The sequence below is a fragment of the Anabrus simplex genome, chromosome 1, assembly GCF_040414725.1.
Source record: "Anabrus simplex isolate iqAnaSimp1 chromosome 1, ASM4041472v1, whole genome shotgun sequence".
Classification (NCBI taxonomy): domain Eukaryota; kingdom Metazoa; phylum Arthropoda; class Insecta; order Orthoptera; family Tettigoniidae; genus Anabrus; species Anabrus simplex.
In genome coordinates, this window is record NC_090265.1 from 522,872,090 (window position 1) to 522,885,439 (window position 13,350).

The 13,350-nt window shown below is 39.6% G+C and overlaps 1 protein-coding gene across 2 annotated transcripts in view; it reads left to right on the forward strand.

Annotated features, from left to right (window-relative positions):
* Window positions 1-13,350, forward strand: part of omd (integrator complex subunit 5 omd) — a 135,996-nt gene that overhangs the window by 75,959 nt on the left and 46,687 nt on the right. For both annotated transcript variants that reach the window (XM_067135447.2, XM_067135446.2), the window contains exons 11-12: window positions 1,461-1,582; window positions 6,563-6,795. In XM_067135447.2, the coding sequence (XP_066991548.1) occupies window positions 1,461-1,582; window positions 6,563-6,795 (355 nt within the window). The remainder of the gene's footprint in view (window positions 1-1,460; window positions 1,583-6,562; window positions 6,796-13,350) is intronic.

A 13,350-nucleotide genomic window follows, 5' to 3' on the forward strand; every position in this document is an offset into this window, starting at 1 on the left:
TCCGAAGCTTATCACACTGGGATTCCAGAGAATCAGGGGCGAAATGCAGTTATCTTGATATGATACTGAATTGTTTATTAGACATGATTTCTGTAAAAATTGGTGTTTCTCTAATCCTTTTTAGTCCAGCATTCTTGAACCGAACAATTTTTAGTTTGAGACATCAAATTACACAAAGAAAAATGAGCCTTTAGTTCATCTTTTGTGACAAGAAACCAGTTCTCCTCATCATAAGTTTTATTCTTTGTAGGGTCACTTTCAGTTTTGTGGAGACATTTTACTGCATTAGCATTAGTTTCATTCTGACATGTTCCCAAAATTTGTCAGTCAAAAATTCACATAGCACTTCACCCGTCCCTGGATTACTGCATAATCTAGTTGCTACTACAGCATTCAGTTCTCCATCTAAATTACACTGCATATTATTTTTTACATGTTTGTTTGTGTCCACTTCCAGTCTTCGAGGTTATGCACACGCCCACCTGAGTCCCCTTCTTTTTCTTCAATAATGTCATCTAATTCTTCAGAACTACTAATGCTAATATCACTGTAAGGTAATTCGGTATCACTTTCATCAGAAAAACTGTCACTGACATCACTTTCTTCCAAAAACCATAATATTCTAGCTTCATCCCAATCAGCCATGATGTTGACTTCACCTTCACACGGAGCTTTACATGGCAATTGACTCGATCAGGTTTCAGTTGATATTTGTAACCTCTTTGATGGTGAAATACACAGCTGAAAGATAGAGATAGCTGAAATATGATTACCAACATCTCTTATACAAGAGATGCCGGATGCAAAAAATGTCAGTATGTATCCATGAAAACCTCAGCAAAACAATAAAGTGGAAGGACAGAAATTTCCATCATTGCATTTATGGGAACGTGCGAACATTGGTGGAAATTTCTGTCATTGCAAGGCAATGGATTACAGGAAAGTTTGTAGTATGCTGACAGTGGATTCGCTACTTCATTATATGTCCATATGTTTCACTTGCCCCTTTTATCACAAATACAACCTTCTTCTTCTTCTTCTCCTCCTCCTTCTTCTTCTTCTTCTTCTTCTTGCTGTTGAATTTCCCCCCACTTCATTGGGGTCAGCAATTGATGTGGATTTATCCCTGTTTTACAGCTGGATGCCCTTCCTGACACCAACTCTGTGTGGAGAGATGTATTCACAATTATGTATTTCTGTGGTGGTTGGTAAAGTAGTGTACAGTGTGTTGTGTTGTTTTGTGTTGTCTCTAGAGGAATAGATATTTATTAAGATGAGGACAAACACCCAGTCTTTGAGTCAGATGAATTAATCATACGCAGTCAAAATTTCCAGCCTGGCCAGGAATATAACCCATAGACCTGTGACCACTCAGCCAAGAAGCTGGACCTATCACAAATTTTATAACATGATATCAAGTTTTTTCTTCCTGTACATCCAGTTCTTATTTCCTTTCTCAGGACAAGAGTGAATGGCAGAAAAACTTGGCTCACGCCCTGGAGCAAGCTATCCGAGGTGTTGAAGATCCCCTCTACCCTGCACCACCAGAGCAGCTATGGCTCAATGTGGCCACCCTTCTTAGGTAAAGAAACATTTCAAAACTGAATTTATATCTCCATGAGGACATCTGTTGTGAATGTGTTTGCACAGTGTCCTGGAATAGTTCTTTGATTACCTAAGGTGGACAGGCAACAGAACCATGGAACTGGTTATCTTTTCTTACAGGAATTCAACACCATTCCATTGTGCAGCGCTTTTGAGAATATATTATGTTGATTTTTGGGCTACATTTGTTATTTTTATGTTATCCTTTACTCAAGTACATAATCTCGTTACCCACTCTTCTCTTGTATACCAATTTTTCCAGCTAAAATTAACAAAAATCTAGTTGGGTTAGTTATGGAGATTTCAAAGAGTAATGAATAGTATTACCACAACCAATTCACTAATTAGGCTAAGTGTTGCTGAAATATTGATCTCGGCATTTTGAAGCCTTGGAGCAAAATGTAGGCAATTAACACTCAGTTCTGCTAGGGGAAAGAAATAAAACAAAATAAAGCCAGATGTAACTGATGGAAATCAATCATATCAGTCTTATTAAATATTTTCTTTTTGTATGATTTTTTTTTTAAACCACCAGAAGTTTCCAAGAACATATTTGGCTTGTCAGTTCTGTAGCTACTTTTCTCTGGTACACCTCATGGGGGTGAGTTACATATACCACTGTTTGAGGATGTTGTCTGTGGGTGTAGGTGTAATCGTACAGTCTAGGAATGGGAAGGAAGTAGCCGTGCCCTTGAGAGATGTGCCATCCAATATGCCTGGAGTTGAAATGGGAAACCATGGAAAACTATTTAGAAAATGGCATGAGGTATTTGAACTTACCTGTGTCTCGAGTACAGAGTTAGCAGCCATAACTGGCCATGCCACAAGGTACTGAGCTAACCTGTTTGGTTCTACAATAATGTTTGACATAAATAAGAAAGAAATGCTTTCTTTCCTGAAACACACTCTGATTATGATAGATTGTTTGGGTTGATTCTAAAAGGCTTACAAACACCTCAGTCAGTTACGTTGGCATACCTGCCAACCCTTCCGATCTACCCGGAAACTTTCCGTTTTTTAACTCGTCTTCTGATTGATTTATTTTAACTTCTTCCTAGTTTTGGCCAATATAACCTCGAGTATGGTTAATACTCTTCCCCTAGCATAAATTATTGTGTGCTTGTGTAATTTACGCAACCTCATTTTCAAGTGTATTTATATGGCAAGTGTATTGTCCGTCACCTTCATGTATCGTGTTTGCCACTCACTACAGCATCGTGTGTGTTCTGCAGCTGGGAATTCAGGACGGCAATCGTCCTGCATGCAAGAGAGGCTAGCGGCTCCGTTAGTCAGGACGAAAGATTGAGTTTCTTGTTCGCGCGCCGTTAACATTGTTTCTGTGCATAGTTTCGTTGGAGTTGTAGGCCATGCGATTTTTCTTGCAGTTTTGTGCTTTTTTCCCCTGCCGAAGTCATATGTTAATAATGTATGAGACATATTGATCTGTTTTGTATGTGGTAGTTTCGTGTATTTCAGTGCAATTGTGTTCATTCTTAGTTCATAATTTGAATGAGTCGAATATATTTCAGAGAGCTGTGTGGGGGACAGTTTCTGGTATTTTCTCTTCACATTATGGCCACATTGCATAACAAACGCTATCTCCAAGTGTTGAGAGATACCTATAATATTGAATTTCCGTTCGTGTTACATTCTAATAAAGGAAACTATTATGCATTTTGTTCTGTGTTTGTTACATTTTCTTATAACCATTTTAATGTTTTTTCTTTGTTTAAGATTTTAAATATAATGGTCAATTTGCCCTGTAACCGTAGGCCTATTTTATCGAGACTGTGCACAATACACGCGATCAAATCCAAGAATTAAAAAAATCTTCCTATTTTTTATTTCTAAAAGTGGGCAGGTATGCATTATTTGGATCCCACCTATGAAGAATGGCTAGAAGAAATTCTTTCAAACTTTATTTGAAGTTTTATTGTACTCTTGTCGCACTTCCTGGAACAAAAAAAATAGTCATGAATCTTAAAGGAAATACCACTGGTACTATTTTGGACTTGTATGTGTAGTATGCCTTAACTTACTTTAAAAGAAGAATGTTAATGGGTATCATTTTCATAAATTGGCATTGTTATAAGGACACTTGCCAGAAAGAAATGTAGCAGTTGAAATATTTTTTGAAAATAGGTATCTTTACAGTGTTTGAACATTCTTGACTTTCTAGAAAATCATATACACTCATCGACAAAGGAAGGAGTTGTCGTTTTGCTGCAAAACTCAGCAGCAGTTGCATCTCAAGTAGATAGTCAAATGATTAGCATAGTGACATGATGTCACCAGAGGCTGTGAACGTGCTGTCATCCATGGCCTATTTAAAGGCTCACTGAAGCTACTTGTACATAGTGGAACACTGTTATCGGTTGTGGAAAGCTTTTTGACCAACTAACATGCTCCTATGTTGCAGTCAAAGAGATTTCATCCAATTATCTGGGTTTGAGAGGGGGTACATTATTGGAATTCATAAGGCTGGATCATTGTATCGAAAAATCGCTTGTCATCTAGGTCATTCTGACCAGACTGTTAGGGCGTGTTAGGATCAGTGGATGTGTGAGGGCACACATGCATGGTAGCTGGGCTCAGGACACCCTCGAATAACCACCAGGAGAGAGGATCATGTGATCCTCCGACAAGCACGAGCAGATCCAACTGTTGCCGTGTCCACCATCCATGCACTTGTAGCACCTTCATTACAGGCCCCTATGCCTACATGAATCGATTCTAGGCACTTGACTGAAGGAAATTTGTCTCACAGTGCACATTACATGCCCTACCATTGAGACACACAACCCTCCCCCTACTGTCGTCTCTGTTTATACTGATGTCAGGATTTTAACTTTGTCTGGTTAATTCCTCTAAATCAGGGGCATTTACATACAACACACACTAGAAACCACAACAGAAACAAGTAGTAAATATGTCCCTCCACATAGGGTTGGACCGGGCGAGTTGGCCTTGCGGTTAGGGGCACGCAGCTGTGAGCTCACACCTGGGAGATAGTGGGTTCGAACCCCACTGTCGGCAGCGCTGAAGATGGTTTTCCATGGTTTCCCATTTTCACACTAGGCAAATGCTGGAGCTGTACCTTAATTAAGGCCATGGCTGCTTCCTTCCCATTCCTAGGCCTTTCCTGTCCTATTGTCGCCACAAGACCTATCTGTGTCAGTGCAACGTAAAGCAAAAACAAAATCATAGGGTTGGCATCAGGTCATAAAAGTGGACTAAATTCATACAGACTGCTGAGTCCAGGTAGTTGGAAAAGGGCCAGGAATAAGAAGCAGCAGCAGCAGCAGCAGCAGCAGCAGCAGCAGTAGTAGTAGTAGTAGTAGTAGTATGTAATCAAATTACCCTATAGAGCAATTCTCATTTTTACCACATTTCTTTTGAAAATTAGTATTAATATTTGCTGCATTAGCATAGACACATGCAATATTATCTGGAAAAGCATTATACTTCCTTGAAATGTGTTACACATAATTACTATTGGTCTATTTTTTGTAATTGTCCTGTTACCAGAAATGAATCAAACACATTTTAGGTACTCTCTGAAAGAAGGTTTCCTGTTCATACATACCAGCTTTGGATTAAGATGAATTTTTGTGCTGTGAATAAAGTGGAAGGGATGATATTGTTACGTGCCAACCCCACAGTAGCCCTTTTTGGTACTTCCTGGAAGGAGCTAGTGAGTCAACTAAGGATCTCCCAGCCGACCTTTTGGATGGGGCCAGCCTTTCCGTGTATTGTTCTTGTCGGTTCGTTTACCTGCTAGTTTCTGTAAGATGCAAGCGAGAATGTTCCATCTCTAGCCTCGCCACCAATATTCCGATACACATCACTCGCTATAGAAAGGGAGGCTGGTTGTGCGGATTGTCAGTCAGTGTTGGTGCTGGACTCAGGGTCAGTGTTGGACTCCGTGGTGGAGTCAGCGTGAGACTCAGTGTGTTGGTGTTTGGTGGCTGGGCTGAAGGCACCGGAGATATTGGCTATTGCTTGTGTCCCACCAAGGTCTGAACGAGGAATTGTGGCTGTTGTTGTGTCAGAGTGTCATGCGAGTAGGTGGACTGCACACTGCATATGGCATACGAGACAGAAGACTGTGTACTGCTTTATAGTACTGTGTGTACTTCTGTGGACTGAGGACCGCTGTGAGTCAGCAGTTGAAACAGTTATTGTGAGTGTAATTGGATCGGTGTTAATAGTCACTGTCTGTGAGCTTGCATCCGGGCGGTAGTGGGTTCGAATCCCATTGTCGGCAGCCCTAAAGATGGTTTTCCGTGGTTTCCCATTTTCACACCAGGCAAATGCTGGGTCTGTACCTTAATGAAGGCCATGGCCACTTCCTCCCAACTCCTAGGCCTTTCCTATCCCATCGTCACCATAAGACCTATCTGTGTTGGTGCGAAGTAAAGCAAAAAAAAAGTCACTGTTGAATACTGTTGAGCTGTTACTGTTTAGTTCACTGCATGTGACTGTGTGAATTACTGGATCAAATCTAGTTTTCTGTACACGGTTGCTGTGTGGGGTGACTGGACTTGGAGAAATGAAAGTGAATAGGATTAGAGCTTCCTGCAGGTAAGGACGGTTCGGCTGGAGTCCTGCTGTGAGAGACATTAGAGAGTGTGGTCATTCATGGTTGAATAGAACTGTGTGTGTATATATGTGTGTGCATTTGTTGGGTCATCTTGAAATAAATCAGGGTATTAAAACAGACGCTGTTACATTTATAACAATATCTAAGTAGTGAATTGACTGCCAAAGAGATCTGGATGTCTGTACTCCATGGTATTAGAGGCCTGAATTTCTGCTGGTCCTATGGAATATTGTCATAGGTGAATTGATCCTTTTTTTTAAACAAGTAATAAAATCCAGGGTATGGTATGAATTTGTTATTAATTTTATATTAAAATTATTTATTTCTTTACATCCAACTTGTGATTTTTTACAGATGGGAGAGCACTGGACGTGTTAAGGCATTGCATGGTCGGTTGATAACAACGGCAATGAGAGTCAACTTACGAAAGGCTTCGGAGCTGTTGCAGTCTCCTCCAAATCCACTCGTGGCCCATGCTGTTGCTAAAGCACTGGATCTCTTGGACGTTCCTGGCAACAGCGTTCAGTTGACACTCAAATGGGCCAAGGCCACTGTTGCCTATTTCTTTCTCTGTGTGACGGAGACAGGTATGGTGTTCACTTCAGTTAGTATTTGTAGCATATAATTTATGTTACTTGTTGATGTAATTTCTGAAGGTTGTAAAAAGAGAATTCTCAAAAATTTGATTTAAATGGTGTTAAAAGCAATTGCTTGAACTAACAGATCATTAATAAACATTCATGGGGAGAGTTGAAGATTATGGGGAACAGAATAGAAACAATATTTTTGTTCTAGAGAAGGCAAATATGAGATGGAAGAATGATGTTACCAGGCAAGGATGTGATAGAATTACTAGAAAGAAAAAATCTCAAAATAGCAAATATCATCTCTAGATTTGACAATGTCTGTTAATATGGGCTATGAAAGCATCAATCTAAATATTATCTCAGTGCTTCTTACCTTATAAACTAGACAAATAAGTAAAACAAATGTGTTTTATCCAATCCTAGTCCTTTCCTATCCCATCATCACTGAAAACTTGTCTGAGTTTGTGTGACATTAAACCACTGGCAAAAAGAAAAAGATATATAGGTGAGACTGCTGTGCTGTATTGTCATACAGTACTCAACTCTTCTTGTTAATCTTAGTGTGGTTTTAACTTGAAATCTTTGCAGTTTTGAAGTGGAAAGTCACATCCATGCCGTTCATATTCCACTGTAACAATAGGTTTCATGGCTTAAAATCTCAAGATTTGAAGTATTATGTGGGTTGAGGCAAAAGTCATTGCAATCAATTTCTCTCTTGCAGATACCAGCCTGGTTGAAAATGCAACGTGTATAGATGAAAAGACGAGGTGGGAACTACATGTGTGGATATTGAAGAACACGCAAACATTGTGCCTCTCATATTTATTATGATAGTGTATAGGACAATACTGGTTTTATGGTGTAAAATAATTACAGCCAAGCCCTCCTACAGTATAGAACAGTGCAGCACATATACAGTTGACATGACAAAACTGGGTCCAAAGGACCTCAAAGTAGTCCCCGCCGGGCTGAGTGGCTCAGACGGTTGAGGCGCTGGTCTTCTGACCCCAACTTGGCAGGTTCGATCCTGGCTCAGTCCGGTGGTATTTGAAGGTGCTCAAATACGTCAGCCTCATGTCGGTAGATTTACTGACATGTAAAAGAACTCCTGCGGGACTAAATTCCGGCACCTCGGCGTCTCCGAAAACCACAAAGGTAGTTAGTGGCACGTAAAGCAAATAACAATTTTTTAAAAAGTAGTCCCCTGCAACGTTCACCACCCGCTGCCAGCGATATGGAAGGAATTTAATACCATCTGTGTCACCATTTGCTGCACCATGTGTGAATCAAGTCATCTGTTGTCGCACAGCGTTAGCAATGTCCTCTCGTGTCGCAAACCGCCTACCATGTAGTGGTTCCTTTACCTTTTGTATGAGATGAAGGTTCCGGGCAAAGGGTCAGGAGAGTACGGTGGTGTATGACTGCACTGTCTACAAGATCCAGACGTTTCTCCCGAACGCTACGCCGTGTCTGTTGCACCAGAAAGTCACTGTAGTACTGGGCGCTCGCTGTTCTGCCATGTGGAATGAAGTGGCACACAGTGACATCCCTGATGTCATACGCGACGATCACCATCAGTTTCTGCCGCCTTGGTAATCCGGCATGTCGCCACTCTGCGGACTGATGTTTGAGTTCTGGTTCATATGCCCTGGCCCAAAATTCATCGATGGCGATTATTTATGACAGGAAGGGATCGCCGTCCTGTTGCCAGCATGCTAGGTGGTCATTGCATTTCACATCCATCGTTGAACTTCGTTCCAGTGCATGCGGTACATACCGTGATGTAATTTTGCGCAGTTGCACCTCTGTCCGCAATATCCTGTGGATGGTGCACACGTACCAAGATACATGGCTGGTGCATATAGTGGAGGCCAGTTTCCAATTACAGACCATTTATATTGGAATTATGAATTTACTCATTCAAGACAAATATTTCAGATTCCCTATGGGAACCACTGTCTGTATCATCTGATGGCCTAGCAGGCATCAATTTTTGTGAAAGAAACCAAGTCTCTCATAGTGCATTGGCACTGCCTGTGGCTCCATGTAGCCTACGCATTGGCCTCCACTATATGCACTAGCCATGCGTCTTGTTAGGTGTGCTTGTTACCAAGTGATGAGGCCAAATTGGCACACTGGAGCAAAACGCTGGCAGTAAAGAATGAGTTAGCTGGAAAATGTATAATTTCCAACATACCTGCCAACTTTCCCAATTTAGGCGGGAGACTCCCGATTTTCGACAGTTTTTCCTGCCTCTCGATTTTTTTATTATTTCTTCCGATTTTAGCTTAATTTTTGGTGAACTTCAAACATTTGTTTTCGAATCCCACCACTTCAGCATTATACGCCAGTGGCCGAAAGTCCTTTGCTTATTGGCTGCTTTCAAATGAAATATCGACGTTTATTAATACAAGAAATGTGTGCGAATGTGCAATGCTTATTGAAACCTGTATATCGTGACGTGTATATCAATTGTAAAACTCTCGATCTCGCACGTTATGTTCGTGTTCGTTCGCATCAGTCTAGTCGATTCTAGAGACTAGTCGCTAGATTTTTAGTATGTTTAAGTAATTAAGTGACAGAATTTCAAAGTTAGCGACTAGTGGCTTTTCTAGAGATTTTTGGAGTCCTTTGGAGACAATTCTGGTGAATTTTAATTTACTACTTGATAAAAATAACATTGCGCTCTACATAATCGACGGGCGTGTGATGTAATATATTAATCTATGCATTTGCTAAGTAATGGCACCTACGTGTATTACTGATTCACACATGTGGAGCATGAGTTCATACTATTTTCAGAAGGCTTATCAGAGACCGATCATCTCACTCACGTACTTCGTGTGAGGGAATAGAGATGTGTAATATGTAGCCTTGTAGCCTCGTATAGCAACATTCGGATTTTGAGACAATAAATGTTATATACCATAGTACTCCTGTATTGTGCAAGACATATACAAAAAGCAGTTTTGACCTACTGTATTTCCTGATTTTTCCTTATTTTCATCCCAAAATCTCCTGATTTTGGGTTTTGTTAAGTTGGCAGATATGTTCCAATAATGGACCATTTATATTGAATTTATGTAGCCCTCCATACAACAGGGTGTCGCCTTTCTGCCAATGCACTTCTTGTATTCTTAAACCTAATGAATTTGAAACCTGTTTTCGGTAGAATATTTCTCGGGTTTTGTGTCTGAAAATTAATTTCTTTGGTGGCAGTTTTTTAATTGTTAGCACTACTTTTTTACCATGTAGAGGTATTACATTTTTTTGCCTTGAAGTTCAAGGCGTGTTTTCTTTAGTAAGTACCATTTACATATATTTCTGGTGCAGAAATGTGGTTGTGATGTTAAGCATGTGCAATGGCTTCCTCCATCTGTTGACACACCACATGCAACTTTGGAGACTTTCACATAGTGTAGCCATTGTATATTGAGCGCTTAAAATGTTCAAGACAGTAGATCAACTCACTGACTGAGATACGGTCTGTGATTCACTTCTTGAATCCACAAAACATTAAGCTAGCTCACATTCATTGATAAGTGTGTGAGGTCTACGTTCAAAGTATATGACAGATGGAATGGTGAGGAAATGGGTTTGAATGTTCAATGTAGATCATCAGCATTTGCAAGACATACGTCGGAGCGGCCGATCCTCTGTCACCATGGATGATTTGGTGTGCATGGCTGAACCAAAAGTTTGTGTGGACAGACGGTACTCAATTTCGTCACAGTGTATGCTTTGGATGGCTTTCATCACAGGCGGCGGGTTCTGTGACGAGGGCATACAAAAATTGGTGCCCCATTATGACAAGTGCCTTAATAATGGTGGTGACTCTGGGCAGCAGTAGTTTAAAATGTATAGAATCTAAAGAAAATGAAGTGTTTTCAAAATAATGCTGTGTTTCTTTGAGAAAAAAGTTGGTACTTAATTAAAAAATGTGTGTTGTACATCTGACAATATCGTCCATCAGTATTTTGATCACCCCATGCATACACTTTCCAGGAGTTGATTCATATTCTCCAGGGGTGGTCACATTTTTATTCTCACTCTTTAGTTTTTGTAATGAAAAATATAGATTTTTCCAGTCAGATAAGCAACCCTCTTTAGGGTCTGCTCTCTGGAGAATTTCCAGCCATTCTTTGTTCTTTCCTCACACATTACAGTCACATGTGCTATTAAGCTTCTGAACTACTGTATTTTTAGGCATACTTGTTAAAAAAAGCACAAGCTCAAGTAAAATTACTTCCTGAGATAATCCATTAAGAACACTAAAACACTAAATGTTTTGCTATTTGTTTTTTGTCATACTGACTCAGACAGGTTTTATTGTGATGACAGAATGGGACTGGGAAGGAAATAACCATTATCTTAATTAAGGTGCATCCCCAGCATTTGTCTGGTGTGAAAATGGGGAATCCACAGAAACTATCTTCAGGACTGCTGGCAGTTGGGTTGGAAACCACTTTTTCCCAAATGCAAGCTCACAGCTGTGTGACCCAAACTGCATACATAGCCAACTCAGTTGTTAAATATGAATTATTATTCAAATCAAATAAGAACAATATTAACACCAACCAATGGCTCAAAATAACATTAATAAAAGAAACTTTTGGAGACGAAACATAGAAGCTAGTTACCAGAATGCAACATTATTGTCATAATTGTCTTGTTTGCACTCATTTTCTTAATTGATGTTAATAACAAAAATTATAAAAACATTTAGATATAAAATCTAATGTAAAAAGTTGCTATTATGCAGTGGACTGTCCAGTATATGATTCATATCTCATGCACTGGGCATGCAGCAATACTGGAGACTTCCGATATGTCTTGCACTAATGATGGATGTAGGGGTGAGAGGAGAGGTAGAGGAATGGAGTGGGTAACTTCATTGGTTTACATTCCTTCTGTTGCTACAGAAGTTCTGGTGGATCAGTACCTTTCTCTTCCAACCTCTGAATTCATTTATGTACCTTTTACATCTAGTACCATACTGGGATGAAACCAACCCCCTCTTATATCAAGTTGTCCATAGTCTTCCTTCTTCCATATTGTCAAGTTGGAAACATCTTGCCAGTGTATGATAGCCTGACTGTTCATCACTTTTTCCTTCTATTACTCATTTCTTTCTGTCATTTGAACGCCAGGCTGAGTAGCTCAGATGGTAGAGCACAGGCCTTCTGACTCCAATTGGCAGGTTCGATCCTGGCTCAATCTGGTGGTATTTGAAGGTGCTCAAATATGCCAGCTTCGTGTTAGTAGTTTTACCAGCATGTAAAAGAATACCTGCATGACAAAATTCCAGCACCTCCAAAAACCATAAAAGTAGTTAGTGGGACGTAAAACAAATAACATCGTTCTTCTTCTTCTTCTTCACCATAAATGAAAAATCCGTGACGTTCATCTGAATAGCATTTTTTACAATAAACTATATTATTTACTTCCTTCAAAAAATACTTTATTTGATTCTCCATTCTAGTCTTTTACAAAGATCATTGAAAAACTGCCTGATCTATTATGTTGATCTTTCCAGCAGAATGAATATTTACAGTAACATATGATAGCAAAACAAGAACCTCTCTATTTTTTTGCCACCTTTGTTTTTATAAATGTTCCCTCAGCGCAGTTTGTGAAACTGTGTAGTAAACGTGGAACTTCTGCTGTATGTGAGATGGCTTCCACTTGTATCAATCAATCAATCAATCAATCAATCAATCAATCAATCAATCAATCAATCAATCAATCAATCAATCAATCAATCAATCAATCAATCAATCAATCAATCAATCAATCAATCAATCAATCAATCAATCAATCAATCAATCAATCAATCAATCAATCAATCAATCAATCAATCAATCAATCAATCAATCAATCAATCAATCAATCAATCAATCAATCAATCAATCAATCAATCAATCAATCAATCAATCAATCAATCAATCAATCAATCAATCAATCAATCAATCAATCAATCAATCAATCAATCAATCAATCAATCAATCAATCAATCAATCAATCAATCAATCAATCAATCAATCAATCAATCAATCAATCAATCAATCAATCCTGATCTGCATTTAGGGCAGTCACCCAGGTAGCAGATTCCCTATCTGTTGTTTTCCTTTCCTTGAATGATTTCAAAGAAATTGGAAGTTTGTTGAACGTCTCCCTTGGTAAGTTCTAACTCTCCTTCCTATAAACGAATATTTGCACCAACTTGTCTTCTTGAATTCCAACTTTATCCTCATATTGTGATCTTTTCTACTTTTAAAGACACCACTCAAACTTTGTCTACTAATGCCATTCCACGCCATCTCTCCACTCAAATTGTTGCCTCCCTGGCAACTTTTGAAATTTTTGCCTGCCTGACAACTTTTGAAATTTTTGAAAATGAGACAAAGTCTCTCATAGTGCATTGGCACTGCCGGTGGCTCCAAGTAGCCTACGCAGTGACCTCCACGGTATGCACTAGTCATGCGCCTTGGTGGGTGTGCTATTTACCGACTGTTGAGTCCAATTTAGCTCATTGGGGCAAAATGCTGGCAACCA